Consider the following 27,378-nt stretch of genomic DNA (forward strand, 5'->3'; position numbering starts at 1 on the left):
TTCCTGACAAATGTGTTTCTCTTTATTTTTCCAGGAAACTGACAACCCAAGATCAGCCAGTTGAGGACACCTGAGCCCCCCCCTTTGTACTGTGACTGTCTTGTACCACAATGCTTGGCCTTCAGGGAAGTACCTCATCCCCTAAAATGTATCGCTGTGTGGCTTGTTCAGCCACCTTTACTGGATTGGCATCCTTGTTGGTGCACCAAGCTTCTCATGCTGTTCAATATGACAAGCAACCACCACAATCTGAGAAGCAGAGCCTTTGCACTCACTGTGGTGAAGTGTTTTTCAAACAAGGAGCTCCAAGACCAGCACTGCTGCAAAGCAGTACCTGAGACCCCGGCTCTCTTTTTATCTGTGATTGTGGGGATGAGTTTCAGAACTTTAATGAAATGCTGGAGCATAAAAGATCTCATGTCTCAACCCCCCAGCAGCAGACCCAGACGACTGATGCCAAATATTTGAGCCAAGACGAATGTAGTCTGGTTGAACCTGCCCAACCAGTCTCCCCTCAGCCAACCCTTAGCCAAACCATTTTGGGCCTCATTCCCCCCTCTCATCCCTCACCCCTATCTCCTGTCATTCCTAGTTCAATTCTCCCACAGCTTAATAGCACATCCACTGTTCCTGAAGTCTATACAAATAAGGGGTTTATTGCCCTAACCAGACCTCCAGAGCTGAACAACCTCCCTCCAGGCGCAAGTGAGCAAGAATTACAGCCTGATGGGCTTAACCAACCTGAGAACATCTCTACTGCACAGGAACCTCACCACAATCTGTCCAGGATGAGACTCCTGAGGATGCAGACTGTCCTGTTACAAGTGGCGCATCTTCAGAAGATGCCGGCGCACCTAAAAATGAGACAATAATGAAGATGATAGCAAATGCCTACATGAAACGTTATCAACCTGCTCAACACTACCCATTAAGACACAAGAGACTTGTGTTCCCCAAAAGAGAGCTTATACCAGTGAGGTGACGTCACAATCCAAACAAACAGCAACATCCACACCAGGGCCTCTATTGGCCAGTTAAGACACCTGCTTACAAATTCTGGTGCAAAGACAATAGCCTGTCCATCTGGCATCATATCTTTGACTCAGACCTTCTGCCCTGTAGTAGTTCTTGAGACCCGCCAAAAGCTTATTGATTCTAGAAATAGGGCCACACAGGGGAGATATCAATGTGGCCGCTGCCGAAGTGTTTTTCAGGACTTGGACAGCTTGACAGTGCATCATGCCTTACACAGGAAGGAGATAGTGAAGTGTTGTCGTCACTGTAAACAACTGATGATTGGAAAACCACCCCTTCCAGACAACCACATCTGTCCCCTGGCTCCCCACCACCTTACCTCAGTGGGGAGTAAATGCCACTCTATCAAAAAGACTGCATTATTCCAGAAGCAAAAGAAGCAACAACCACAAAGAATCTTCCAAAGTGTTAAAGCTAGGACGCCTTACTTTTGTCAAGTGTGCAAGCACAGCTATGCCCGTAGGTATAATCTCAATGTGCACAAGTGTCAGGGCCACCCCATCCTCTTCAGCATGCCTCCAACTCTGCCCTGTACAAAAATACTGCATTTGGGTTAAACATTAAAGCAAGGGAGCCTGTCACAGGTGTCAACCAGAGGCCTCTAATCTCCAAAACCATCGGTGTGGGCACTGTCAGCACTCGTCAGATAAAGGAGGAGGTGATTTCTGCAGAATCAAGGCCACATCCTCAGTTTCCTGATTTGCTCTGGTCTGGTTCACCTAAAAGCTTCTCATCCTTCTATCCCAAAGTTTCACGCATGTAACACCGGAAGAAATTGATTCAGGATCTGCAACACTACAGCAAGGAGATGGTGAAGGGGACAACGCAGCAAGTAGTTTTAAACAAGAAGGTAAAGATGGAGAATGGACAATGCCTTTAGATGATTCTGAGATTGACGTGCTGATTGAGGCAGTAGATGCAGAAGACGACGATGATTTAATGCTACAAGAACCTATTTCTCAGGGTCATGTCAAATCCACAAAGGATGGCGTGCCTTATTTCATAAAAGATGGTGCTAGGCGTTTCCTGCTATAGATGTCAGAAAACGTACAGTCGAGGGTGCACATTAAAAAAGCATCAAAGACTGTGTGGAAATAGATCATTTTGCCACAATCTACCTTCCGGGCGGTAGCACAGAAAGTCAACAAGGGTCAATTCCAATTCGATTGCTATGTTTGTGGGAGGAGCTTTAACCGCAAAAAGATAACATGCTGATTCATAGGAAGAAGTGCCAGTTAAGTAGAACAGTGGCCAAGAATGATAATGGACTTTTACAACAGGGCTTATCAGCAGCCCAGGCACCACAACGTCTCGTGGCACAAAGTAGTAAAAATCTGGGGGATAATGGGGCAAATTGGGGTATTATGTCATTGCCCAATGTTCTCCCCCAGGAGAGTGACATGTGAGTGTGGGGCAGGCTTCACTAGCCCACGGCTCCTCCTGGAGCATTTGCAAAAGCATGCACAGGAGTCCTATACCTGCCCCACATGCGGTGAGACACTGAGTTCCTGGGCAGACTATGAAGTCCACCTACAAGTGCACATGCAGCCTCAGCACCAGATGTATGGGGGAATGCAACAACAGAGCTCTCCACCTCTACTGCTGAGGTTTCCACAGCAGCCGCGTCAATGTCGGCAGGCCCTGCCAAAGCAGCGACATGCGCCTCCGCAACACACACTGCCAGCACAGCGCCCTCAGCCAAATCAACAACCTCTGCGGAAGCCTAGGAAGCCACAGCCGCGCTGTGTGTGCATACGATGCAGCAACACCTTTTGCAGTCGTGGCGCGCTGCTAAAGCACCTCTCCTGGAATCGGTGTAAAGGTGACAGTGGAGCTATTTCAGCGAAGGCAAACCACTGTTCCGCTGCAGCATGGACTTCCCCAATGGCCTCAGCCTCAAGTTTCACCAGCTAAATGGAATGTGCAAGCCTGCCTTCAAGCCCATGCGTTGCCCTGTGTGCGTGCGCTGGTTTGGCACTGTGGAGGGACTCCAGAAACACCTGCAAACACACGACCAGACCAACTCATTTCGCTGCCTCATCTGCCAGCGCCTCTATCCCAGCCTACGGTCACTGAAAGACCACCGCAGGAAGGTCCATTGCATTTTGTCTGGAGACACAGAGCAGGTTACACAATGAGAATGAATACTCTGAAAATCATAATCCAACAGAACATATGAACAATGATTTTAGCAAAATGTTTTTGCAAGATCGGTTATTGATTTGAGGGATTAATTTTGTCTTGTGTAACCATATATAATCACTATTGTACTATACTACTTTGATTCTATTTTCACTGTCTTATCAATAGACTTTTCTTGCTCACTTGAACCTATTTTAATGGTCATAGTTGTAAACTGTTGTATTGTGCTGTAAAATGCAATGATGTTTTTAGCTTGTTCTTAAAGGGATACTTTGGGATTTTGGTAATGAAATCCTTTATCAACTTCCCCACTATGAAGGAAGTTTGAGGTAGTTACTGTATACTTCGTCATTGTGCTAATGCTAGTTAGCAACTTCCTTCAAACTGCATGCAGAGATATAAAAAATGGTATCGACAAGTTCATCTGACTCAGGGAAGTAGATTTTAAGGGCTTTATTGCCAAAATCCTGAAGTATGCCTTTAACTCTTCAACCATTATTAAAATGTACCACTTATTGTTCAACTGCTATTTTAGGTTGTGCAAAAACGTTGATGGTTATATCTTAGTGTGGTAGCTGTCAGTGCATTGTGGAGAAAACAATTAAGTGAATATACACTACAAAGTATGTGCACACCTGCTCGTCGAACTCCTCATTCCCAAATCATGGGCATTAATATGAAGTTTGTCAACCCCCCTTTTGCTGCTATAACAGAATCCACCCTTCTGGGAAGGCTTTTGTAGATGTTGGAACATTGCTGAGGGGACTTGCTTCCATTCAGCCACGAGCATTAGTGAGGTCGGGCACTGATGTTGGGTGATTAGGCCTGGCTCGCAGTCGGCGTTCCCATTTATCCCAAAGGTGTTCAATGGGGTTGAGGTCAGGGCTCTGTGCAGTCAAGTTCTTCTACACCGATGTCGACAAACCATTTCTGTATGGACCTTGCTTTGTGCACGGGGGCATTGTCATACTGAAACAGGAAAGGGCCTTCCCCAAACTGTTGACGCAAAGTTGGAAGCCCAGAATCGTCTAGAATGTCTTTGTGTGCTCTAGCGTTGATTTCCTTCTTTGGAACTAAGGGGCCTAAGCCCGAAACACAAAAAAACAGCCCAGACCATTATTCTTCCTCCACCAAGATTCGTCTGTCGGACTGCTAGATGGTGAAGCGTGATTCATCACACCAGAGAATACGTTTCCATTGCTTCAATGGCGGCGAGCTTTACAACTCCAGCCGATGCTCAGCATTGCGCACGGTGATCTTAGGCTTGTGTCCGGCTGCTCGGCCATGGAAGCCCATTTCATGACGCTCCCGACTAACAGTTATTGTGTTGATGTTCCAAACTGCCTCTGGAAGCTCGGTCATGAGTGTTGCAACCGAGGATAGGCTTCTTCTTTTTTTCGCTTCTCCTCCGCACTCCGGTTCCGTTCTGTGAGCTAGATGTTTCCACTTCACAATAAATGCACTTACAATTGACCAGGGCAGCTCTAACGGCAGACATTTTACGAACTGACTTGTTGGAAATGTGGAATCTTATGACGGTACTATGTTGAAAGTCACTGAGCTCTTCTGTAAGGCCATTCTACTGCCAAGGTTTGTCTACTCTATGGAGTTGCATGGCTGTATGCTGGTTTGTATACACCTGTCAGCAACTGTGTGGCTGAAATAGCCAAATCCATTAATTTGAAGGGATGTCCACATACTTGTGTGTATATATATTTGAGCACTTCCATCAAAACAACAGAAATGTATAGGAAATAGCATGTAGTGTGTGTTGCTCCTTGTTTTAATAAAGCCCCATTCATAGATGAAAGGTTTGAGTTGATTGTTGTACTACTAACCAGGTTTCCAACCATTGTGTATGAATTACCTGGATGCAGAAATATATTCATGACAGGCCTGATGGAAATAGCAAATGTATTGGTAAAATGTCCAAATGTCGACAAAAGAAAATATGCCACACAAGTAAAGAATGCAATGGAAACCTTTGAATGTTAAATGTATTTAGTACATGAAAACTTAAGCAAAAATTTTTTCATGTGGGGTCCTATTAGTTTATCACCCAAACTGTTAGAACGCTACCAAACTGCACGTCGACCTTACCAACTTGAGAAGAGCCTCGACACTTGTGGTGTTTTGAGACTATCCCCTTTCAAAGAGTGATCATAATAGTTTTTTTTTTTAGGTCAAACGTTCAGACTCTACAGAAGTTTTTGTGAGAAGACCTGTTTTAAGGGTTGTCTCAGATCTGAAGTATGACACTGGGGGATGCAGATGTGGATTGAGATGCATCCAGGATGCGGTGAAAAACAAACAAAAAATTTGTTAAAATGACTTTTGATGGGATTTTTTAAATTGAATTTAGATTAATGCAACAGTGCGTCAATCGACTCTAGGGGGCTAATGTCCGTTTTTGTGTGTGCCACGAATGACGAAGGTGGTAAAGGCTATATACTATTTACAGAATCTTATTTTAAAGGCTTGTACTATTTGGTGAAATGGAAATGGGTCACAGGAGGCACTGACTGGTTAACCATTAAGGCTTAAAAGTTGTTTTTAGGAATGCATGTCTGATAAATATGTTGATAATTTGAGCATTTTCCCATATTTGCTTTCTTCCTAGCGTTGTACAAACCATCATGATCTCAGGAACTTACATTCTTGTTGCAAAACGGAATGTAAAACTAGGTTTGTATTTGGCTAGCTCCCTCTTCCCTTCATTCACTCATTACCAGACTCAACCAGAGATACTGGATATAATGACACGATGCTTGCCTCCGCCTGACAATGGGATTCTTTGTCCACAGTGGAACAGGGCCTGTCAAACTCCCGTCTATTCTCTTTGGATTGGTGGATTCAACTCGTCATTTTTATATAATTTTTAATATTCAATTAGGGGTGTTGACTGTCAACCGCCTGTATTCAATGCTATGCTTGCTTCATAAATAAACAGACAGTCTCAAATTTCACTAGGGATAACTTCACAGTTGCCGGGATGTCCTTGTGCGTCACACTTATGTCGTTACACTTTTTACAACCTAAGCATTACGAAACTTATATTAGATCAAGTTAACCTCACGTATCAAAACAGCTATTAATTTTTTATCTTGATTAAATTCGACACTCATTGACTCCCATACAAAAACAACTCCTTGATTTATAATGAATGTTCTGTGGACAGATTTTGGGCGGAGTAAACCCTCTCGCTTCGCCTCTTCATCTTTGACTCAACTAAATCAACTTGCATACTCCAACCCGACAGGCGGCAGTGTTATATTGCATTTGGAAGTTTACCCGCCAACGAAACGAAGTAAGTTGTATTTTCCACCTCGCTGCCGCGGATGCGTTCCAAAATTCAGCCGATAAGCTTATGAAATATGAATAAAGCCACGGAGCAATATTATAGCAAAGTTACAAATGTCCGAATGTGGACAGCATGTGGACAGCAGTGACTCGCCGGTGTAAGGCAATGCTGCGTTTAACGTTAGCTAGGCTAGCTATGTTTTGGGATGGATAGCTGACGCTCAGCTGGCTATACGAACAAACATTTCCTAGGCTGGATAGCTAGCTTATAACATAGGTATATATAACAAATATAATTACTCGTATCTATGTATTATTAAGCTTTAGTTTGCAAATTGGGTTTAAAGCTTTTTGAACACCCGTTGGTCCAAGCAAACAAAGACCCCCAAATGTGGGCCAGCGCCGGGCTTGGGGTGACGACGTTTCATAGTGATTTACGACCACGGTGTTAGCTAGCTACATAGTGAGGTATCAATATCACTACTTAACAAGTTAGTTATTTAAGTCCAAAGGCTAGCACGCCCTACAGCTCACCTAATGTTGTGTTGCTGAATTATGTGCCCTGCTTTTTTATGTAATACTTCCCTGTTGATATAATTTCTAATCAGTACAGTTGAACAGGCTTTCTAAAATAATATCCTTTTGTTACCTCAGACACTCCAGAGAGACCCTATTCTACATGAATCATCGCATCGAGGACAGGTCAAGATGCAAAAAGTGGAACAATGTCAAATGGGAAAGGAGCTTGGTGATGGTGGACCCCCTTTTGCTTTAGTTGTGAAAGGATCTTTCCAGACCAAATCTCATTTCATGACCACTTTTGTCCTGCGGCTGGTTTACATCTGCTCCTGTGGAACAGAGTTCTCCATGTATGTTGATATGATGGACCACAGCGGGTTACATGAACCAGGCCACACTGTAATTAATTATAGCACCATAAAGAAGGAACAATATCAGAGGAGAGAGAGTACAAGGAGCAAGCTTTCAAGGCTGGTATTGACGGTGGGGCAGGGAAGCTGGGCCAAACCTGGACTGACTCCGATGCTATCGGCCACTATGCCACGAGCCACAAAGCCTCCACCTGGTCCAAGAGCCCCAACAACGGACCTCTGGCACTACTTCCAGCCAGTGGTGTTGGTGGAGACCCTGCGCAAGTTTGGAAGGACAAAGCCCTACAGGTGTGCCTACTGTGAACTGGGCTTTGCAAACAAAAGACTTACTAAAATGGCACCACAACACTCATGCAAGAAATAAAGTCCATGGCTGCCTGCAGCGGGGTTCTCCTGCTCAGTAACAACAAGTCACCACAGCCTGGCCACCACCAGTGTGGATCATATCGGGCAACTCCTGAAACCAGATTTACCACTGCCACAGTGCTGGAGTAACAGGAAACAGCCTGTGGGGATGCTCAGAAGGTTGTCCAGCGTCAGCCGTGTCCGAGGACCCGTTCAATGGGAGCTGCAGCTAGGGATGCATATGGTCCACAGCAGCCCGTTCCAGGGACTTCTGAACAAAAATACTTGAAGTGTAGAGCTTGTCAGGAGCCCTTCCAAACTGTCAAGCTGCTCGAGAGGCACCAAGCACAATGGCGGCCCTTTTTGCACATGAACTGGCCCAACGCCTGGGCAAACAGCTCAATGGTCAAGCAGGAAGGAGGGGACCAGCCCATACTCCTTTCCCTCAAGGAATGGTGACAAGGAGCTGGCGTTCAACATTCAAACTTCAGCTTAATGCAACTGTATACCGACCACAAGGCAGTAGGCCCGGATAGGGGCACTGGTTGTTCGCCATTTCAAAGACTGAGGTTTCAGACGATGACTGTTTTGTGATTGAGGATGCGCTTTTCGTGCTAGTCGGAACTAGGAAACTCAGAAATTTCCGACTTGCTAACTGGTTGAACACAGCATGTGTATAAAAACCAGTTAGTAAAGTCGGAAATGTCCGTGTTTCCTAGTTCCGACTAGCACGTGAATGTGGCATAAAAGCTCCTTCACCAAACCAGGTCAGCTGTTATACCAACGATTAACCTCTTCCCTCCCAGTACTACAGACATGAACAGTGCAAAAAGCATTCCCAATGTGAACCCTCTGCATCTGCCACGGACATAAACATCTTCTATGGGTTATGGGTATGGTCCCTTTTTGTAAGGTACCAGCTTTAACTCTTATCTAATTACTCAAATTTACAACTAATCTGTCAGTAGCCTAGATTTGATTTTTTTTTACCTTGATTTTATTTTTCAGTTGTGTGTTTGTCAAATGACATTGAAAATGTTACATATGCAGTATCAAATCAGTCTGTATGGTTCAGATAACCACAAACATTGTATGATAGTTTTTCTTTTGAAAATGCGCTTGTTTTTTTACAGTAGCTTTACTGAAAATGTGGTCTTGGAATAAAATATTGTTTTGTTTCCACTCTCTCCCTTTCTTTTGTAGCAACTAAAGTGTAATAATCTTTGTGTTCTCCGTATTTCAGGGACCAAAGCAATAGCAGCAGCCATAAAGTGATAGCTGGAAAAGGCTATAAGGACACTCCTGATCTGCAAAACATTTATTTTTCTCCAGAATTACTTAAATTAGGTTACGGTTAGAGGTAGGGTTTTAAGGTAAGAGACAGTTTTAGATTTTGGTTAGTTGTTTTACAAGTCAGGGTCTGTTATAGCCTCTGCCAAGAGAGCATGATGGATATGTAGATAATGTATTCACTGATTCCTTGGGATAGCTGCTCTGACATAGTTTGTCACTTGTGAATGCACATAGCATACAAAAAATAGGGGTTAGTCGTAGAATATTTTGCCATCTCATTAGAATTTTATTATCACTGCACACAGTTTTTGGGTAAACTTTCTTTTTTTTTACCCGGTTGTCCATCTTTGATGGTGTAGGCATCGCGACACCATTTCCGGCCTACCGGATGTTGAGTGAGGAGAAAAAAACAATTGAATCACGAATACAATAAGCTAACGTTTTAAATTATGGCACACACCACTGTATCTGAACGTTGGCGAAAACATACATGTTATGTGCAATGCATTTTATATTTATAAATATTGATATTTTGTCAGGTTTGGACTACAAAACGGTATGTTGACATTTGCTAGCTAGCTTTCATCATGTCGACAGCTATCTAACTGGTGAATCGAGAACAAGTTTGCACTAACATTTTTGGGTGAGTAACTGCGGGTTTTACATAAAACAGATCTAGCTATTGCGTGCATGTTTCTTTAGCAAGCTAACTGGATTTAGAGCATGTCGGCCTACCTGCAGAATTTCGCTACAGCTGACGTTAGTTGACACAGCTACATACCGTGCCTTCAGAAAGTGTTCACACCCTGACTTTCTCTCATTTGTGTTATAGCCTACATTTAAAATGTATTCAATTGAGATTTTGTCACAGACCTACACAATACCCCATAATGTCAAAGTGGAATTATGTTCTTTAGACATTTTACAAATGAATTAAAAATGAAAACCTGAAATGTCTAGTCAAGTAATCAGCCACGTTATGGAAAGCCTAAATAAGTTCAAGAGTTAAAATGTGCTTAAGTCACATAAGTTGCATGGACTCACTCTGTAAAATAATGTTTAACATATTTTTTGAATGACAACCTCATCTATTGGTAGATGGGTAAAAATGGTGAAGTTATTAATTAACACTGGATGGTGTATCAATACACCCAGTCACTACAAAGAGACAGAAGTCCTTCATAACTCAGTTGCTGGAGAGGAAGGAAACTGCTCAGAGATTTCAACATGAGGCCAATGGTGACATTAAAACAGAGTATAATTGCTGTGATTGGGTCAACATTGTAAGTTACTCCACAATATTAACATAAATGAGAGTTGCAATAAGGCACTAAAGTAAAACTGCAAAAAATGTGGCAAAGAAATTTACTTTATGTCCCAAATACAGTGTTATGTTTGGGGCAAATCCAATACATCACTGAGTACCACTCTTCATATTTTCAAACATGGCGGTAGCTGCATCATGTTATGTGTATGCTTGCCACCGGCAAGGACTAGAGTTTTTTGTATGTTAATAAAAAATAAATGGAATAGAGTTAAGCACAGGCAAATCCCAGAGGAAATCCTGGTTCAGTCTGCTTTCCAACAGACACTGGGAGACAAATTCATCTTTCAGAAGGACAATAACCTAAAACACAAGGCCAAATCTACACAAGTTGCTTATCAAGATGACATTGAATGTTCCTGAGTGGCCTAGTTACAGTTTTGACTTAAATCGGCTGCAAAGTCTATGGCAAGACTTTAAATAGACTCTCTAACATTGATCAACAATCATCTTGTCAGATGTCAGAGCCTGAATAATTATTTTAAGAACGTGTAAATATTGTACAATCCAGCTGTGCAAAGTTCTTCGAGCAGGTGAGTCAAGCTCATTCACATGGAGGTCCTAGTGCCTGCTGGATTTTGTTTTACTTTCAATTAAGTCCTCGACAACCAGGTGAGGGGAGCTCTTTATTAATCTGTGACCTTAATTCATCAATCAATGAAGATTGAAAACCTGCAGACGTTTGGCCCTCCATGGAATGAGTTTGTCACACGTCTCAGAGACTTACCCAGAATGACTCACAGTTGTAATCGCTTCCAAAGGTGATTCTAATATGTTTTGGCTCAGGTTTGTGAATAATTATGTAAATTAGAAAATTCAGTATTTCATTTTCAATAAACATGTTTTCGCTTTGTCATTATGGGGTGTAGAAGGGTGAGCATTTTTTTTATTTTGAATTCCGGCTCTAATAGAACAAAATGTGAAGGCATTGTAGCTAGCTGCCTACAGGGACAAGAGGAATAGATTGGATTTGGGAATTCCCGTAGCTAGTTCTTTTCACTTTGATTAGATCACTGGATGTCAGACAGCCTCAAGGGGTTGTGGTGCCTAGAACCTATCAATTTGATTCAAGACATGGAAGACACAAGGTGCAACATTTAAACCCAACAGAACAACACTACATCAGTGTGTGAGTATGTGAGATGCATGTAAGCTGTTTGGTGAGACAATTTGAATGACAGCATGGGGATAAAATGTTGCCCAGGCTGCTAAATCTGGTGCGAAAATACAGATGCAAAATGTAGTGGGACCAGTGGTATATGGTTGTTAAATTATTATAAAAAATGATTTCAAGTCAGTGGCACAGCCCCATCCCTGTCTTGTCCCAATCTATAGAAGGGGTGTTCTTGGCCATTCTTGCCAGGGGCCCCACGGGGGGGGATTGTGTTGTTAGGGGCCCTAGAAAGACTAACATTTCTGCGTGCAAAGGGAAGTAAACTCAAAATACAACATAACATGACCGTTAGTTCGTTAAACCAAGACAGTTTTCAATGTTATGATGTAGAATCACGTGGCTCAAACCTCTGTTTCTTCTGTTTAGGTACCTGGGGACAGTGGTGGGGGTTACCTGACTAGTTTGTGGTTGAAGAGGAGACACGTGATTTGAACAAAAGCTGGATGATCGTTCTTGCCTGGGCTGTTATTGGAGGATCTACGTTGAACATTTATCTTTTCCTCATCAGTCCCGCCAGAGAGCCTGCCTAAAAATAAAGACAGTAAGTATTAAAATAGCATAAGAAAGTCACTAATGCATGTTGGAAATAGTAGCATCTTGTTACTTGTATCCCAGAGGCTAGAAAAACTCCATCCTGAATCTAGATTTAATGAGAATTCACCTCTTCCCTATGTTTGGTTTGATAACAGAGCAAGAGACTGACTGACATGGGAAGTAAAATTTCCTTCAGTAGAGGAGTCAATGATGAGGAAACGGTCAGCCTTATCTGCTGCCCATAGCAACCCTCCTAAACCCTTGCCTGCCCTGACTAACGAGAAACCTGTAACTGCTGATACTGGCAATGGAGATGCTACTGTTCTAATGTGTCCCCTTTCAGGGTATTTTCATGTCTAGAACTGTGTATCTGATACAATATACCCATATATTTGTGCGATATGTGCTGAGTTTGGCTGTTTCTATATTTGATTATGAAAACTAAGACCGGCGCAAAAGAAAAGTATTAACGCATTATACCCTTTTTTTAATATATATATATATGTTTTACAGCCATCTGAAGAGAAGATCAGCAAGGAGGTTGACAACTGCCATAACATGCCCCCAATGAAGGAGCCCTTACAAAGACTCCAACTACAGAGAGAAAGTAAAAGCCAACAGAACAAAGTGGTAGCTGAACCCTCTGACACACGGTCACTACCAGGTACACCTGTTTCGGTTGTCCATCCTAATTCCAGAAAGGTAAACTCTGGTGACATTAATCACAGAAGAAAGCTCACAAAGACCCAGGCAAATATGGAGAAAATGCATGTTAATTCACCTGCTACTGGTCATGCTAGAACTCAATGTGAAAGTGCCAATCCTGAAGTGCATTTATCACTTACTGGGAGTGAGCAAACATTGAACTGTATCACAAAAGAGCTGGTGGGTGTAACAAGGCCAGCAGCAGTAGATGTTGTTAGGAAACGTGGTCGCCCTCACAAGAAGGCAAAGATGCTGCATACTGTGCTACAAACAGTGGAGAGTTCTTCTCATCTGAGCACTGCAGAATCAAAGGATTGGAGTGAAACAATGTCTGACAGAGCGAATGCTATTTCCTTTACTACAAACTGTGTAGAAAACAGGGATGACACATCTCTCAGAGCTATTGAAACAAAAGCAATATCTCTAAACCGTGAACCAAGCAATACAGCGGTGTCTGTTCTTGACTTGTCCCCCCAAGACCATCAACCAGCTGAATCCAGCCCTGTGGCTATCTCACCCTTGGAACCAAAAAGGAAAAGGGGACGACCAAAGGGGTCGACCAAGAAACAACCAGGAAAAACCATGAACACTATTTCAGTGCAACAATCCCATGTAACAGAAGAAAAACTGGCAATTAAAAAGGAACCTGATGAGATGCTATCTGAAGAGGAAAAGAGAGGAAACATTGGTCATCAGCCTGAGGAAACTCCTGTTGAGCCTAAACACAGAGTAGGACGACCACCAAAGAAAACAACACTCGTGAGGCAGTTTGCGTTAGCACAGAGAAAATCACAGAGAAAATCATGTTCTATTACAGCATCTGTGAATTCCCAGGATATTCCACCTCAACATCAGAATATTGAGACTGAGCGTTCGCTAGATTATATTGCAAGGCATGTGTCTGTGTCACTTAGTCGCGTTGATTCTCAGCGAGGTGGGACTGCTGACATGATCTCTAATGTGAAGTGTGAGGATATTGAAATAGAGCTGGGGGATTTTAATTCCCTGACACAGTCAAATTGTCTCATGTCTTTTCAATGCCAAACTGACACCAGTGTGAAGGTTGAGGCCTGTAATACTAGTTGTGAAGGCACTGAGTTCAAAAAGCCACTCAAAGTCGACAAACCAGGAGAAACTGCTGGCACTGCTCCCAGAAAGCGATCCCGGTTTGTTTTTGGAAAAACTAAATACAAAAAAGGAAAGAGGAAAAGGTTCATTGATGATAGAGGTAGACTCCAACGTGTGACCTCACAGGGAGATCCAGACACCATGTCAAAGCAGGTCGATGAAGGCAATGGTGATGTTGGAGAGGAGATGGACTGTGGCGAGTCAGCTTGGGAGTATGAGGGTAACACAAATGACAGCTTTTCAAATGGAAGTAAGTCAACAGATGAAGGATTTAAAGATTTGCCTGAGAGTCACCAAAATCCTATTGTCACTGATGTAAACATATTAGAAACTATGTCGCATGAGTCCTTTTTAAAATCAGATGTTGTACAAGGTGAAGAATTCACAAGTAAAAAAATCAAGGAAGAGAGAGAGGGTGTAGGCAATGAAACTGAATATAACCCAACAAGCAGTTGTGGCCTGAAGGCTAGGGGGAGACCAAAAGGGAGACCAAAAGGCACAGGGAAAACGTGTGAGTACTGCGGTCGCCATTTTGATTTTGTGTCTGTATATACCGTCCATCTACGCACTCATACAGGCGAAAGGCCCTATAAGTGCATTGATTGTGACCAAGACTTTGCCCAGCTATCTAACTTAAAAAGTCATGTCAAGAAACATAACAAGCGCTGTCGGCCTCTGAAGTGTCCTTATTGCAAAATGAAGTTCAGTAATTCAAAGGAATTGCTTGCTCATTGCAAGTGGCACTCGCAGAACCCGAACCAGGACTCTGAGCCTGGGAGTAAAACGAAGGATAACAGAAATGAGGCCACTCATACACCCCTTGTTTCTCTGAAAGAAAGGAGAAAAAGGGGAAAGGGGGGGATACTCAAATGCCACATTTGTGGGAAAATGTTTCCCTTTTGGTCTGGTCTGCAGGTTCATATACGTATGCACACTGGGGAAAAACCATATATCTGTAAAGTATGTGGGAAAGCCTTTAGTAATCGCTCATCAATTCGTATTCATGAGGTGACCCACTGGTCCATTAAGCCTTATAACTGCACACGGTGTGGGAAGAGTTTCACTCAGTTGTCGTCTGCAAAAAAACATCCCTGCAAGGGTCTGAGGGAGAGTAATGACAGAGAGGGCCGGAAGAAGCCTTTCATATCTTTTACATGCCACATCTGCGAAGAGAGATTTGTTCAGAGGCGTCAGTACAAAACCCACCTGAAAACCCATGCTGATGTGAAGCTCTTTCGCTGTTTATTCTGTGACCAGCTGTTTAGTGTGATGTCAGAATTTGAAGAGCACCACCAATATTGCACCAAAGTTAGGGGGGAGAAGATGACATCCAAATCTGAATTTAGGATTTGGAAACCTAGAGCCCCTAATCAGCAAAGCTCGCAGCAACCAAGTGTCAAGAGTCATTCACCAGTCACCCAATTAGTATTTCCTGCAGCTGCTGATAGTCACCCATTTCAGAACCTTGGACAGAGTTCAGCTTCCTCTGCCTCATTGCTGAACTGTGAACCTACCTCACAGCAAAAACAAAGTGGTCGTCTGTCTTCACAAACACATCCCAATAAAGCCATTGCTACAACTCTGCGCCCCTTCCAAACATGCATTATACCCACAAACAATCTCACCCCACTTGTATCAAAGTTGAACAGTCTAGATCGTAAATCTGACCCGAGGAAGTACTTATGCCCACGTTGTGGAAGACTTTTCAGACACACAGGAAGACTCCGAGCCCACATGCTAACTCATGCCCACAGTCAGAGCTACACCTGTGACTGCTGTGGAAAGACCCTGGAAAGCTGGAAAAAGCTTTGGCTTCACCAGCGAATCCACAGACAGAAACTAGGACGGTTCTCATGTCCAAAGTGTCGCCAAGGTTTCCGCTTCGTTGGGCCCTACAAGCAGCACATGCTGCGAGAACACCCGGAGTACCAGTGGATCGATGAGAGACCAAACAAAACTCTCCAAGGACTTGAACAGCAGCAGTGCCTGCCTTATCAATGTGAGGAGTGCAACACCAGCTTCAGGACACTAGATTTGCTTTTCAATCATCAGCTTTGCCATTCCTCACCAGGTGACCACAGTATGTTGGTACAGGACGACTGCTATGATTACTCTCCCTCGACACATGAACATGATGTACCTTCCAACATGAATGGATTTGACCCTCACATGAACAGTGGCGTAACACACTCCCATCAGGAACTCCACCATACCTACTACCCTTCTCCGCCTCTACAAGCAAACCACCCACGAGGTTCACATCTCCTTCATTACTTTTCCAATCATTCAGACGTACTACATTCACTGTCACCCCTTATACCTGTGCCTCCCCCAATGCAACACCCAGGTTTCCAACCAGGCCTCCAGTTATATGACTCCACCCAGCTGCTCACAAGCCCTCTATCACCACTGTACTCACAGGTAGAGACCATTCCAAACCTTGACAGAAAAGATGGGAATGTAAACAGGAAGCAGAGTAGAATTTATGGGAATGGGACTAAACGTGCTGCTAGATCCAAGGAGGACAAGGCGACAATGGGGGTTGGATTGTGCGGAGTGTGGTGTTCAGTTTCCTGCTGTCTCACAACTCTATGAGCATTATTTGCAGCATGCCAGGGGAGAGGTGTAGGAAATGAAAATGAGGGACCTTTTTCTAACACAAAAGCACGTTATCCTCCCATCTCTTTCTCAGAGGTTTATCAGTTTAGAAATGGCTTATAGGTCAACTAACAAAAGCAGCATTTTTAACACATAAGGGGTTGTTGTATTGATGTGTTTGAGTGAATATTCTGTTGAATGGCGATTGTTACTCTGGTTGCTTGTTGGTCGTTAGGGAAGCTGATTACTTTTGGTTGTTATTCGATTTACTTACACTATGATCAATTTTAGGTTGACAGTATTTTTTATTTTTCTTTGGCGGGTGTCCCTTAATCTGAAAAGATGGTCAGTGCTTTTATACATTTGAGTAGCTGTAGCAGGTTTTCAGACGAGGACAGATCATGGCCTGCAATCTATTTTTCAATGGAAGTTTGAGTGTAAATTGCTATGCTTGATCATGGAACATTGTCATACCTCTTTTTGTCATTGTTAACCTCTTACTGTCAGACTCTGATTCTCAACTGATGAAAAATAATGTTGTAATTTAGCCTGCCAATACAAGTGATTAACATACCTTTTTATTTTGTCCATTTATTTAAAATAAAATTAGAAACCTCATATTTTGCAAGTTAGTCATTTATTCTATGTTTAAGTGTTGATTTGTAACTTATGCAAGAAAAATATTTTCACTGCCAATACTCTAGTCGTTTTACCTAATAGGCCTACATTCCCTCATGTTTACAGAAAGTTCTTTTGTTTAGAAAAGCAGTACTTGTTCTGTTGCTGATGAACTGACAGCTGTTTACATACTGTATATTTTACTTTCTAGTTTCACTCAGTTATTGTGTCAGATAAAAATAAAAGCCACCTTTCTAATGTTGTGCTTATTTAATTTCAGACATATAGCCTATCACAAGTACATATGTAGGCAGACAGGACACATGTCATGTGGGATTCACTTGCAGGTTCGAATTATTTTGTTGTAGAATGCCCTTTTGAAGGCACTGTTCTCATCGAAGTATTGAATGGTAATGTCGTTTGCTCACTGTGGAGAACAAACTAATTTTCCCCAGATGATAGGGAGTCAATGAAATTTAACATTTTCAAGACTTTAACTTTGAAATCAGATTGATGTGTTATGGACTACATTTTAATTTGAAGACATATGTGAGACTAATTTCAATTGTTATTGAACGTAATTACTATTCAGGGATTGTGTGTTTTTGCGCCCTTATGTATAGTGTGAAATTGTGATAAAACTTTATTTTAATGGTGAGGCGCCGCTAATAGTTTTTTACGGTTGCAGACGACAGAATGGGGCGTGGTCCAAATGGGCGGCAGTAAATCAGTCACGCCACGGTCAAAACATTGGGGTGAAAAAAAAATGTTCTTCACAATCCCACCATCGGATGCGCACCGGTTGACATCAAACATGGAGAACATGCATATAATGCAAATATGTTTATTTTACGGCAAACAAGAGATGTAGTTTACCGGTATCTTTGAAGTATTTTATACCCGTGCATTAAACCGCAAGGGACAGAGAGAGGATCCATTGAATCTTGAGGAGCAGCCAAGGTAGGCGACGGAATTTGAGGTCATTGACGGTCACAGCCAGGTTCTGTCCATGATATCTTGTACAAATTAGAAGGTGTTCTGTTTTGACCTAAATATGTTATATTTACTGCGTAGGCTATAAACTGAAGAAATGACACATGTTTTATATAACCATATTTTGGAAAGTAGTTTGATCTGTGACCAGAGTATGGTTCTACAGCTGACACTGTTTATAATAAGCCTTAGCAATCAGGACCAAATGTTGCAGCCATTTCTTTTTCATCATACCCTATTGATGTGCCTACTAATCTCAAAGAATACAATAGGATGGAGACAGTATGTGGTAAAGGAGCGACATTGGATGGTGACATGCTGATGGTCATCGTTAAACAATTTTTATTTTACCTTTATTTAACCAGGCAAGAAGACAATATGGAGAACAGATGTCAGGGGCCAATGGTCCACTGTCATCTGACACACTCATCAAACAGGAGCAAGTCCAAGAGGGCCTCAAACAGAACAAGGCACTACAGGTGGGTCCAAATAAGGGTTTAGGAGCCTGCAAGCCAACACTTGCACACAAACTGAATTGTAGTATTGATCATTTTACAACATGATACAATATATTAGTCTCTTATTTTCAACCTTGATTTTCAACACATTTACTTTCTTTGCTCCTGCAATCCCACAAAATCACGGCTTCAACTCCAGCTCCAGATGACCAACTCCCTGAGGAAACCGACACCCTGGAAGAAAGGAGGAGAAAAAAGAGGAAGGGAAAGACAGAAGAGAGGTTCTGGTCTGCTGTTGAGACTGTGGATGTCTCTGGGTCAGACTCCAGTTGGTGCTGCAGACTGTGTCAGCGCTGCTTCAGTTCCTCCTGGCAGCTGACGGGACACTGTTGTACTGGCATCGCAGGGGAGGACGGGGTTGCCCACGGCCACAAGGTCAAACTGGAGTTCCAGTGCCCAGTGTGTGGCGACCGCTTCCTCCGTCCCACAGCCTTCATCATGCACAAGCGCAGTCACATGGGCCAGTCCCAGTACGTCTGTGGGGTCTGTGGACGGACGCTCAAGAGCCTGTGCATGCTGTCCTCCCACAAGCGCTCACACTCCGCCGCCGCGGGACTGTGGCTGAACGACAGCAGTGCCATGACTGCAGCCAGAGCTTCTGCAACCTGCTGGCACTCAGAAGCCACCGGGAGAGACAGCACGGAGAGGAGAGGAACTGGGAGGATGAGGAGGACAGGGTGGTGAGAGAGGAAGCGGAGGGAAGCACTGCAGTAATCTCTATTGATTCAACCTGAGTTTCAGGTAAGGCTGGTTCTTTATTAGTATTTCCTCTTGTTTAGGCTATGGATTCACCTCTCATTTGCAAGGTACTTGGAATTCTGTGAACTGGTGTCTTAAAACAATTATTCTGATCTAGATATGATATGTATCTTGTTATTTTCTCTTTTCAATGACTCAGTATTTACCTGTATTTGACAATCTTTCCTCTTTGCAGCAAATCACCACATCATTGTGTATCCACTGGTTCTCCTAACAGTGTCTAATTGCTTTCTCTTCTAGTAGCCCAGCCTCCCCAGTCTCCTCAGTGCCACCAGTGTTTCATGACCTTTCAGGATGCAGAGACAGAAGAGAGGCATTTACGCTTCAAGCACCCAGTGAAGTATGAGAGACATCTCAGAGGTCGCACAGTGTTTGCCTGCTGTGTCTGCGACCGAACATTCCCCTCCTCCCGCCTGCTCTCAGCTCACCAACGCACCCACAGCAAGTGGAGTCTGCCCCCCACTGGCCCAGAAGACTCTGTCCAAGAAAGCACAGACGGAGGAGAGGCTGAGGGTATATAGAATATTTTAATGTTTTTAATTCAGTCTATGTACTTAATATTTCTTTCAGTTTTCATGTTTTATAATTATACATTTTTTGTGTTTTATTTAAAAAATTACAATGTTTCTATTGTCACACACCGAATAGGTGCAGTAAAATGTTAGTTGTTTTTATATGGTCAGCCATAGTAGTACAGCGCCCCTGGTGCAAATAAGGGTTAACTGTCTTGCTCAAGGACACATCGACAGATCTTTCACCGTGTCGGCATGTTATTTCAGGTATAGACAATGAAAAAAACAGAGCTGGTCCAATGAGCTGTGAGCACTGTCATATCATCTTCAATGACCTTCGAACCTGGGAACGTCACATGATGGCCAAGCACCCCCCCCCATCCCTGTCGACACCTACTTCACCAGGGAATGTCTACCTGACTTCTAGACCTGCCAGGGGTCAACTACGACCCTATCGCTGCTCATCCTGTGGAGAGAGATTCATACAGGAAAGCACCCTGACCAAACACTAGGCACACGCCAGCTGAGAGAGGATGGTTCTGGGAGCATAGATACCAAGATGAAGAGGACAAGAGGTAAGTTTGATCTATATATATGATTGTTTTCCAGGAGTGCCTTGACTAACTATTTATAAAGTTGTTTCGAAGAAATTACATGTCACTTATGAGATTTATCCTATAATTTCATTGTAAGGCCTTCGTGTCAACCCTTATGGCAACTTTCTCCAACACCAACAGAATCCTCACAAAATATATTTGAATTCATATCTCTTCTAGGGCTGTGATGATACCAGTGTCGCAATATTTTTTCCATGGCAAAAATGAAAACATGATGCAGAACAGACTCTTTGGTCCTTTTATTTTCCAAGCTATAGGTGTAAAAATAAATACATGTGATTCTGGATAAAAAACATAATGATGTTTGTTTCCAACTTCAAGGCTGTTTCCCCAAAGAAGTTAAATCCACTTCGTGTTTTGTTTCCTTGCCACGATACTGGTATCTTCCTGGCCCTAACATCTTGAAAAGCACCCGTGTCAAAATGGAGTAGTTTTCAAAATAAAAGCCTGACCATATTTATTAGAGATTCACATTAAAAAAAAAAAAATTATCCTGTACCCTGATTTAAGATGAAAACAGACCAAACCAGCATTTCATCATTTTGATAGCAATAATGTCTGTACTACGACATGTAAACTACATGAAAAAAGTATGGGAACACCTGCTCATCAAACATCTCATTCCAAAATCATCCCTCTTTGCTGCTATAACAGTCTCCACTCTTCTGGGTAGGCTTTCCATTAGTAGTTGGAACATTGCTGTGTGTATTTGCTTCCATTCAGCCACGTGCATTAGTGAGGTCGGGCACTGATGTTGGGCGATTAGGCCTGGCTCGCAGTCGGCGTTCTATTTCATCCCAAAAGTGTTCGATGGGGTTGAGGTCAGAGCTCTATGCAGACCAGTCAAGTTCTTCCTCAACGATCTCAACATACCATTTCTGTATGGACCTCGCTTTGTGGACGGTGGCATTGTCATGCTGAAACAGGAAAGGGCCTTCTCCAAACTGTTGCCACAAAATTGGATGCACCGAATCGTCTAGAATGTCATTGTATGCTGTAGCGTTAAGATTTCCCTTCACTTTAACTAAGGGGCCTAGCCCAAACCATGGAAAAAACTTTATTCCTCCTCCACCAAACTTTACAGTTGGCACTATGCATTGGGGCAGGTAGCATTCTCCTGGCATCCGCCAAACCCAGATTCATAGATCTGACTGCCAGATGGTGAAGCGTGATTTATCACTCCATAGAATGTGTTTCCACTCCTCCAAAGTCCAATGGCGGCAAGCTTTACACCTCTCCAGCCGACGTGTGACATTGCGCATGGTGATCTTAGGCTTGTGTACGGCTGCTCGGCCATGGAAACCCATTTCATGAAGCTCTCAACCAACAGTTATTGTGCTGACGTTGCTTCCAGAGGCAGTTTGGAACTCTGTAGTGAGGGTTGCAATTAGTTCTGACAAGGTGACAGTATTACAGGCACACATGTCATGAGGGCAGTCAAATTCCACGTGACCATTTAGTCACGGAAATTAGGCTTCTCCAAGCTCTGATGCTGCTGATGGTCATTAGTAGCATACCAAACTTGCTAACTGCCTGGCACTCTATTGTCTCTATCACTCTGACATCAATGCAAATGTGATAAAAAATCTAATCAAACACTTAATGAGAGCCCATGAGCTCATGTTGCGCAACATTTCTATAGGCTATGCAATTGAGAAAACAGAGTGATAGCCTCTATTAAAAAGAGGAGGATCCCATCAGCTTTCTATAGGCTAGGCATACTATATTTATTTAAAAGAGGAGGATCAACTTTCCTAATATTAAGCACATTGCTTCTATTTGAAAAAGGAGTATAGCCTATCTGGCTAGAATGAAAATGAACCATGAGAAAAGCGTCCTCCATTCACTATTTAAGTGCATAGATGACATGGTTTTTTCCCCACTGCCCCTGTTTCGAGACAGTTGCATGATAATGGTCCATTATAAATCAAATTTCACACATATGTTATTTAGTATACAGTACCTTCGGGAAAGTATTCAGACCCCTTGACTTTTTCCACATGTTGTAACGGTACAGCCTTATTCTAAAATGGATTTAAAAATAACTTATCCTCAGCAATCTACACACAATACCCCATAAAGCGAAAACAAGTTTTTAGAATTTTTTTGCAAAGGTAATGCAAATGTAAACAGAAATGCCTTATGTAAGTAAGTATTCAGACCCTTTGCTATGAGATTCAAAATTGAGCTCCAGTGCATCCTGTTTCCATTGATCATCCTTGAGATGTTTCTACAACTTGTAAAAATTCCTGATGAAGCAGTGGCTGTGATGGTGTCCACCTGTGATAAATTCAATTGATTGGACATGACTTTGAAAGGCACACACCTGTCTATATAATGTCCTAAAGTTGACAGTGCATGTCAGAGCAAAAACCAAGCCATGAGGTCGAAGGAATTGTCCGTAGAGCTCCGGGACTGGATTGTGTCGAGGCACAGACATGAAGGGTACCAAAACATGGCTGCAGCATTGAAGGTCCCCAAGAACACAGTGGCCTCCATCATTCTTAAATGGAGGATGTTTTGAACCACCAAGACTTCCTGGCCACCCGGCCAAACTGAGCAATCGGGGGAGAAGGTCCTTGGTCAGGGAGGTGACCAAGAACCCGATGGTCACTCTGTCAGAGCTACAGAGTTCCTCTGTGGAGATGGGAGAATCTTCCAGAAGGACAGCCATCTCTGCAGCACTCCACCAATCAGGCCTTTATGGTAGAGGGGCCAGACGGAGCAATGTACAGAGATCCTTGATGAAAACCTGCTCCAGAGCCCTCAGGACCTCAAACTGGGGTGAAGGTTCACCTACCAACAGGACAACAACCCTAAGCACACAGGCAAGACAACGCAGGAGTGGCTTTGGATCAAGTCTCAATGTACTTGAGTTGCCCAGACTTGAACCCGATCGAACATCTTTGGAGAGACCTGAAAATAGCTGTGCAGCAACCCTACACATCCACCCTGACAGAGCTTTAGAGGATCTGCAGAGAAGAATGGGAGAAACTCCCCAAATACAGGTGTGCCAAGCTTGTAGCGTCATACCCAAGAAGACTCGAGGCTGTAATCACTGCCAAAGGTGCTTCAACAAAGTACTGAGTAAAGGGTCTGAATACTTATGTGAATGTCATATTTCAGTGTTTATTTTTTTATAAATTTGCAAACATTTCTAAAAACCTGTTTTTGCTTTGTCATTATGGAGTGTTGTGTGGATGAGGAAAAAAGCCATTTAATCATTTTAGAATAAAGATCTAACGTAACAAAATGTTGAAAAAGTCAAGGGGTCTGAATACTTTCCAAAGGCACTGTATGTAAAGACAATATTAAATCAATAATAGTGTGATTGGTGACAATATCAGCCTGTCACTTGTGAGTGATATATTATCACTTGTGAATTATGCCCAGTTTAAGGCAAACAGCGCTTGCTTATTTTTTTGGTGCTACTTTTTCAAATCATAGCTGCACACCTCATGTAGCCTGGCCTATATGCTATGATAAGGTTTGTATCACAACTAAAGTGGCCAAATAACTGCTTAAAATTAATCACATTAATCCGCTTTACAATGGGTTTAAAGCCTAACTGGCATACATACTGTGTGCAGAGCTTGAGTTTCAAGTTTGTGGCAGGTAATTTTCACAATAAATGCACCTTCATAATAAAAGCATTAAATGCATAATCTCATTTGTGGTCACTTTTGAGAATGGTGTTTTCCTGCTAATGGAACATTTGCGCTTTTAGCATTCTGCCGTGTGCGCATTGCTGGGCTTATAATGTGAAGAAATAGCCTAACAGTTTATCAACCGGTTTAAGCAAACATTTCTCATCTGTTCCGTCAGGGTCATTGCTTAAAACAGATTTTTTTATGCTAGAAATGGTATTAATTTGGGATCTATCGCATCCCACAAATGTCCCAGACTATGTTTGGAATATTTATTTCTCGCACAGAATAAAGTAGGTCAACTTTTTGTACTACGGCGGATAGTCATTTGTTAGGCCTACTCATCTTGTTGGCTGACGAAAAGTAAATGCAGACAGTTCTTCCAATATCTTCAACATGCGCCTCGGAATTGGATAAGAATGTGTGCAGTTGTCTGTCTTCACTTGTAGCCTGTGAGAAAGACCCAATCACGTGACTGCGAGCCATGTGAGTGAGAGGTGCTTCGACACGCAGCCGGGAGAAGGGAATTGTAATTATTGTATTCAGCCCAAGGGCACAACAGTCACTGGCCGCAAAAAGAATTTTTAGGGGGCATTACAGCCATAGAAAGGGGATGCAGCTGGGGTTTTCAAGGCTCTTCAAATTGTGAATCAGACTGATGAAGTGTGTACAACCTATGCAAAAAAACAACAAAGTAGAGCTCATGCCTTTCATGTGACTTTTTTTCAAATCATCATTAGTTGCATCATGCAGCCAAGAATGTATTACAAATCAAAACACAACCCAAGTGAAGTTACATAACTCTAAATGAAGCATATAGGAGTAGCTGTTTCTTTGTTAACCGCTCAACACAAAAATGTGTGCACTCCCTCAAATTGTTTGGAGAAAATATATTTTATTCAGCTATGTCCAATTGTATTCTTCATACTATAAAATAATGATACGGAATTCTAAGCAAATCTTGCCTGTTAAATGAACTAGTGTAGCCCACAGCCATATGGCATAGCCAGATCAGGGCCGAACATAACAAGAAAAATGCTATTCTGTTGTTCTGAAATAGACTACATTTTCTTCATATCATGTTTCTTTTGATCTGTCTAAAATAAATAGGATTTATTATGATGGTGTAGGCTATATTACATGGATTTTAGACCTTTAAAAAGTAGATGTTCTAAAAGTCTGCATCAGTGGCTTGTAGGCCATGTGTGGATGCCAGGAGATGCTCAATGTATTTATGTTCATTAACGGTCTGTGAGACCGACAGATATTTGCTTGAGATTCACAATTTCATGAACCCCACAGCCCTAGTTGCAACCGATGACAGACAATTGTTACACGCTACGCACTTCAGCACTCGGCTGTCCCGAGTTTGTGTGGTCTACCACTTCGTGGCTGAGCGGTTGTTGCTCCTAGAAATTTCACGAACTGCCTTGTTGGAAAGGTGGCATCCTATGACAGTGCCACCTTAAAAGTCACTGTGCTCTTCAACAAGGCCATTCTGCTATGGAGATTGCATGGCTGTGTGCTCGATTTTACACACCTCTCAGCAACAGCGTGGCTGAAGCAGCCGAATCCACTAATTTGAAGGGGTGTCCACATACTTTTGTATATATAGTGTATGTTCCTGTAGAACATGCAGAATCCAACCAGTTAGTGAAAAAATGACCGAAGACAGTGTTTAAAAGTAAAATAGAATTTATTTTCTCATGACAGTTGTTGTTATCATGGATTTCTGTCTGAGAGAAGATGTCTCCTCCAGTCTAGATCAATTAGTTGGAGGACATGGTGCTGCTGATCCAGGATTTGTAGTTGCAGACCTTGGTGTAGACACCAGGCTTGTTCCTCTGGGCACAGCCGTAACCCCAGGACACAACACCCTGCAGCTGACCATTGCACACCACGGGGCCACCGGAGTCTCCCTAATAGAGAGATGGGGAGACAGAAATTAAAAGTGAGCAGATTTGTTTCAGGGTATCAGTCAATCTAGGTTGAAGGATGGGTTTTGGAAATTCTATAATCGTATTTTCATTAATTCTGTTAATGGATCAGTGGAAGTGCTTCAACTCTGCTTACCTGGCAAGAGTCCTTGCCTCCCTCCATGAAGCCAGCACAGAACATGTTGGAGGTGATCTGTCCAGGATAGGCGCTGTTGCAGCTGCTGCTGCTCAGGATGGGGAGATCCAGGCACCTCAGAGTGTCAGGGTAGTTGCCTAGAGATGGGCAGAAGAGGATTAGTCTCTCAGTCATTCTCTCTTTGGTTCTGAGTGGTCAGTGATATAATGTATCATCAGTTTGAGAAACAAACTGTCTTTGTGGGCATATTGTTAATGCTACTCACTGCTGCTGCCGGATAGGTTGCCCCAGCCAGAGACCAGACAGCGGATGCCAGAGCTGGCACAGCTGGAGGGCAGAGCCACAGTGCTCACATAGCTGTTCAGGGAGGCGGGCCTGCTCAGCTTGATCAGCATGATGTCATTGTCCAGGTTGCGGCTGTTGTAACTGGGGTGCATGATGACCTTTACTGAGTCGATGAACTGCTCAGTGCCCTCGTTGACGGCAATGTTGTGCTCACCCAGACGCACCTGGATGCGGCTGGGGAGAGAGAGGGGAGGGTTAATCAGATGTACTCAGACAAATACAGTTTCATGTCGAACATACTGTAGATGGCTTTGGTAAATGTTTTTGAAGAAAGTTTCACCAGTCACTTACGACTTGTAGCAGTGAGCAGCAGACACCACCCATGTGCTGGAGATCAGGGAGCCACCACAGAAGTGGTAGCCAGACTGCAGTGATGCCTGGTAGGATGCAGAGTTCTTTCTGCACTCGTACCCTCCAACAATCTTGTCATCCTCATCGTCAATGGGGGCAGCGACTGAGTGGGATGTAAAGGAGAAATCGTTGTAAAGAAAAAGGTCAAATGTACCAAACTTTTCAAACAGTGTATAGTTATAGCTTAATCCAGAGTTGTATTTTCATGCCGTCTCCAATCTTTTGGCCCACATATTATTTCCTGTTGAATAAACCGGTACTCACATGCCACAGCGAACAGAGCGAGAAGAATGATGACCTTCATGGTTTTGTCCGTTTTTGCCTCGGTACTGAGCCACTGTCAGAGCCCTCTTATAAACCCACTCTGTCCTCTGCCATTGGTCAGTCTCAAGGGCATACATGTATACATTTCCATTGGTACCTGTCAAACAGTAACTTGCGTGTGAACGGACATATGGCTAACGAGGCTCCTCAACT

The 27,378-nt window shown here is 43.0% G+C and overlaps 2 protein-coding genes across 2 annotated transcripts; one reads left to right on the plus strand and one right to left on the minus strand.

The window, feature by feature from the left end:
* Window positions 1-11,216: 11,216 nt before the first annotated feature.
* On the plus strand, window positions 11,217-16,465 carry LOC112226779. The gene is made up of 3 exons (XM_024391339.2): window positions 11,217-11,458; window positions 11,870-12,044; window positions 12,551-16,465. Exon 3 carries the CDS (start codon window positions 12,596-12,598, stop codon window positions 16,463-16,465), a length of 3,870 nt encoding a protein of 1,289 aa, XP_024247107.2. The 5' UTR covers window positions 11,217-11,458; window positions 11,870-12,044; window positions 12,551-12,595.
* Window positions 16,466-25,809: 9,344 nt separating this feature from the next.
* On the minus strand, window positions 25,810-27,325 carry prss1 (serine protease 1). The gene is made up of 5 exons (XM_024385511.2): window positions 27,166-27,325; window positions 26,842-27,004; window positions 26,471-26,724; window positions 26,206-26,342; window positions 25,810-26,051 (listed from the first exon to the last, which is right to left on the minus strand). Exons 1-5 carry the CDS (start codon window positions 27,203-27,205, stop codon window positions 25,902-25,904), a joined length of 744 nt encoding a protein of 247 aa, XP_024241279.1. The 5' UTR covers window positions 27,206-27,325; the 3' UTR covers window positions 25,810-25,901.
* Window positions 27,326-27,378: the final 53 nt, after the last annotated feature.

Source organism: Oncorhynchus tshawytscha, linkage group LG23, assembly GCF_018296145.1.
Source record: "Oncorhynchus tshawytscha isolate Ot180627B linkage group LG23, Otsh_v2.0, whole genome shotgun sequence".
In the NCBI taxonomy this organism is placed as follows: domain Eukaryota; kingdom Metazoa; phylum Chordata; class Actinopteri; order Salmoniformes; family Salmonidae; genus Oncorhynchus; species Oncorhynchus tshawytscha.

Excerpts from the sequence above, each read along its gene's own strand:
- LOC112226779 (XM_024391339.2), top strand. The coding sequence starts at position 12,596 with ATGCCCCCAATGAAGGAGCCCTTACAAAGACTCCAACTACAGAGAGAA.
- prss1 (XM_024385511.2), bottom strand. The coding sequence starts at position 27,205 with ATGAAGGTCATCATTCTTCTCGCTCTGTTCGCTGTGGCAT. Across the intron at positions 26,725-26,841 it reads GCTGCTCACTGCTACAAGTC|CCGCATCCAGGTGCGTCTGG; the intron begins GTAAGTGACTGG and ends CTCTCTCCCCAG. Across the intron at positions 26,343-26,470 it reads CAACCTATCCGGCAGCAGCA|GCAACTACCCTGACACTCTG; the intron begins GTGAGTAGCATT and ends GCCCATCTCTAG.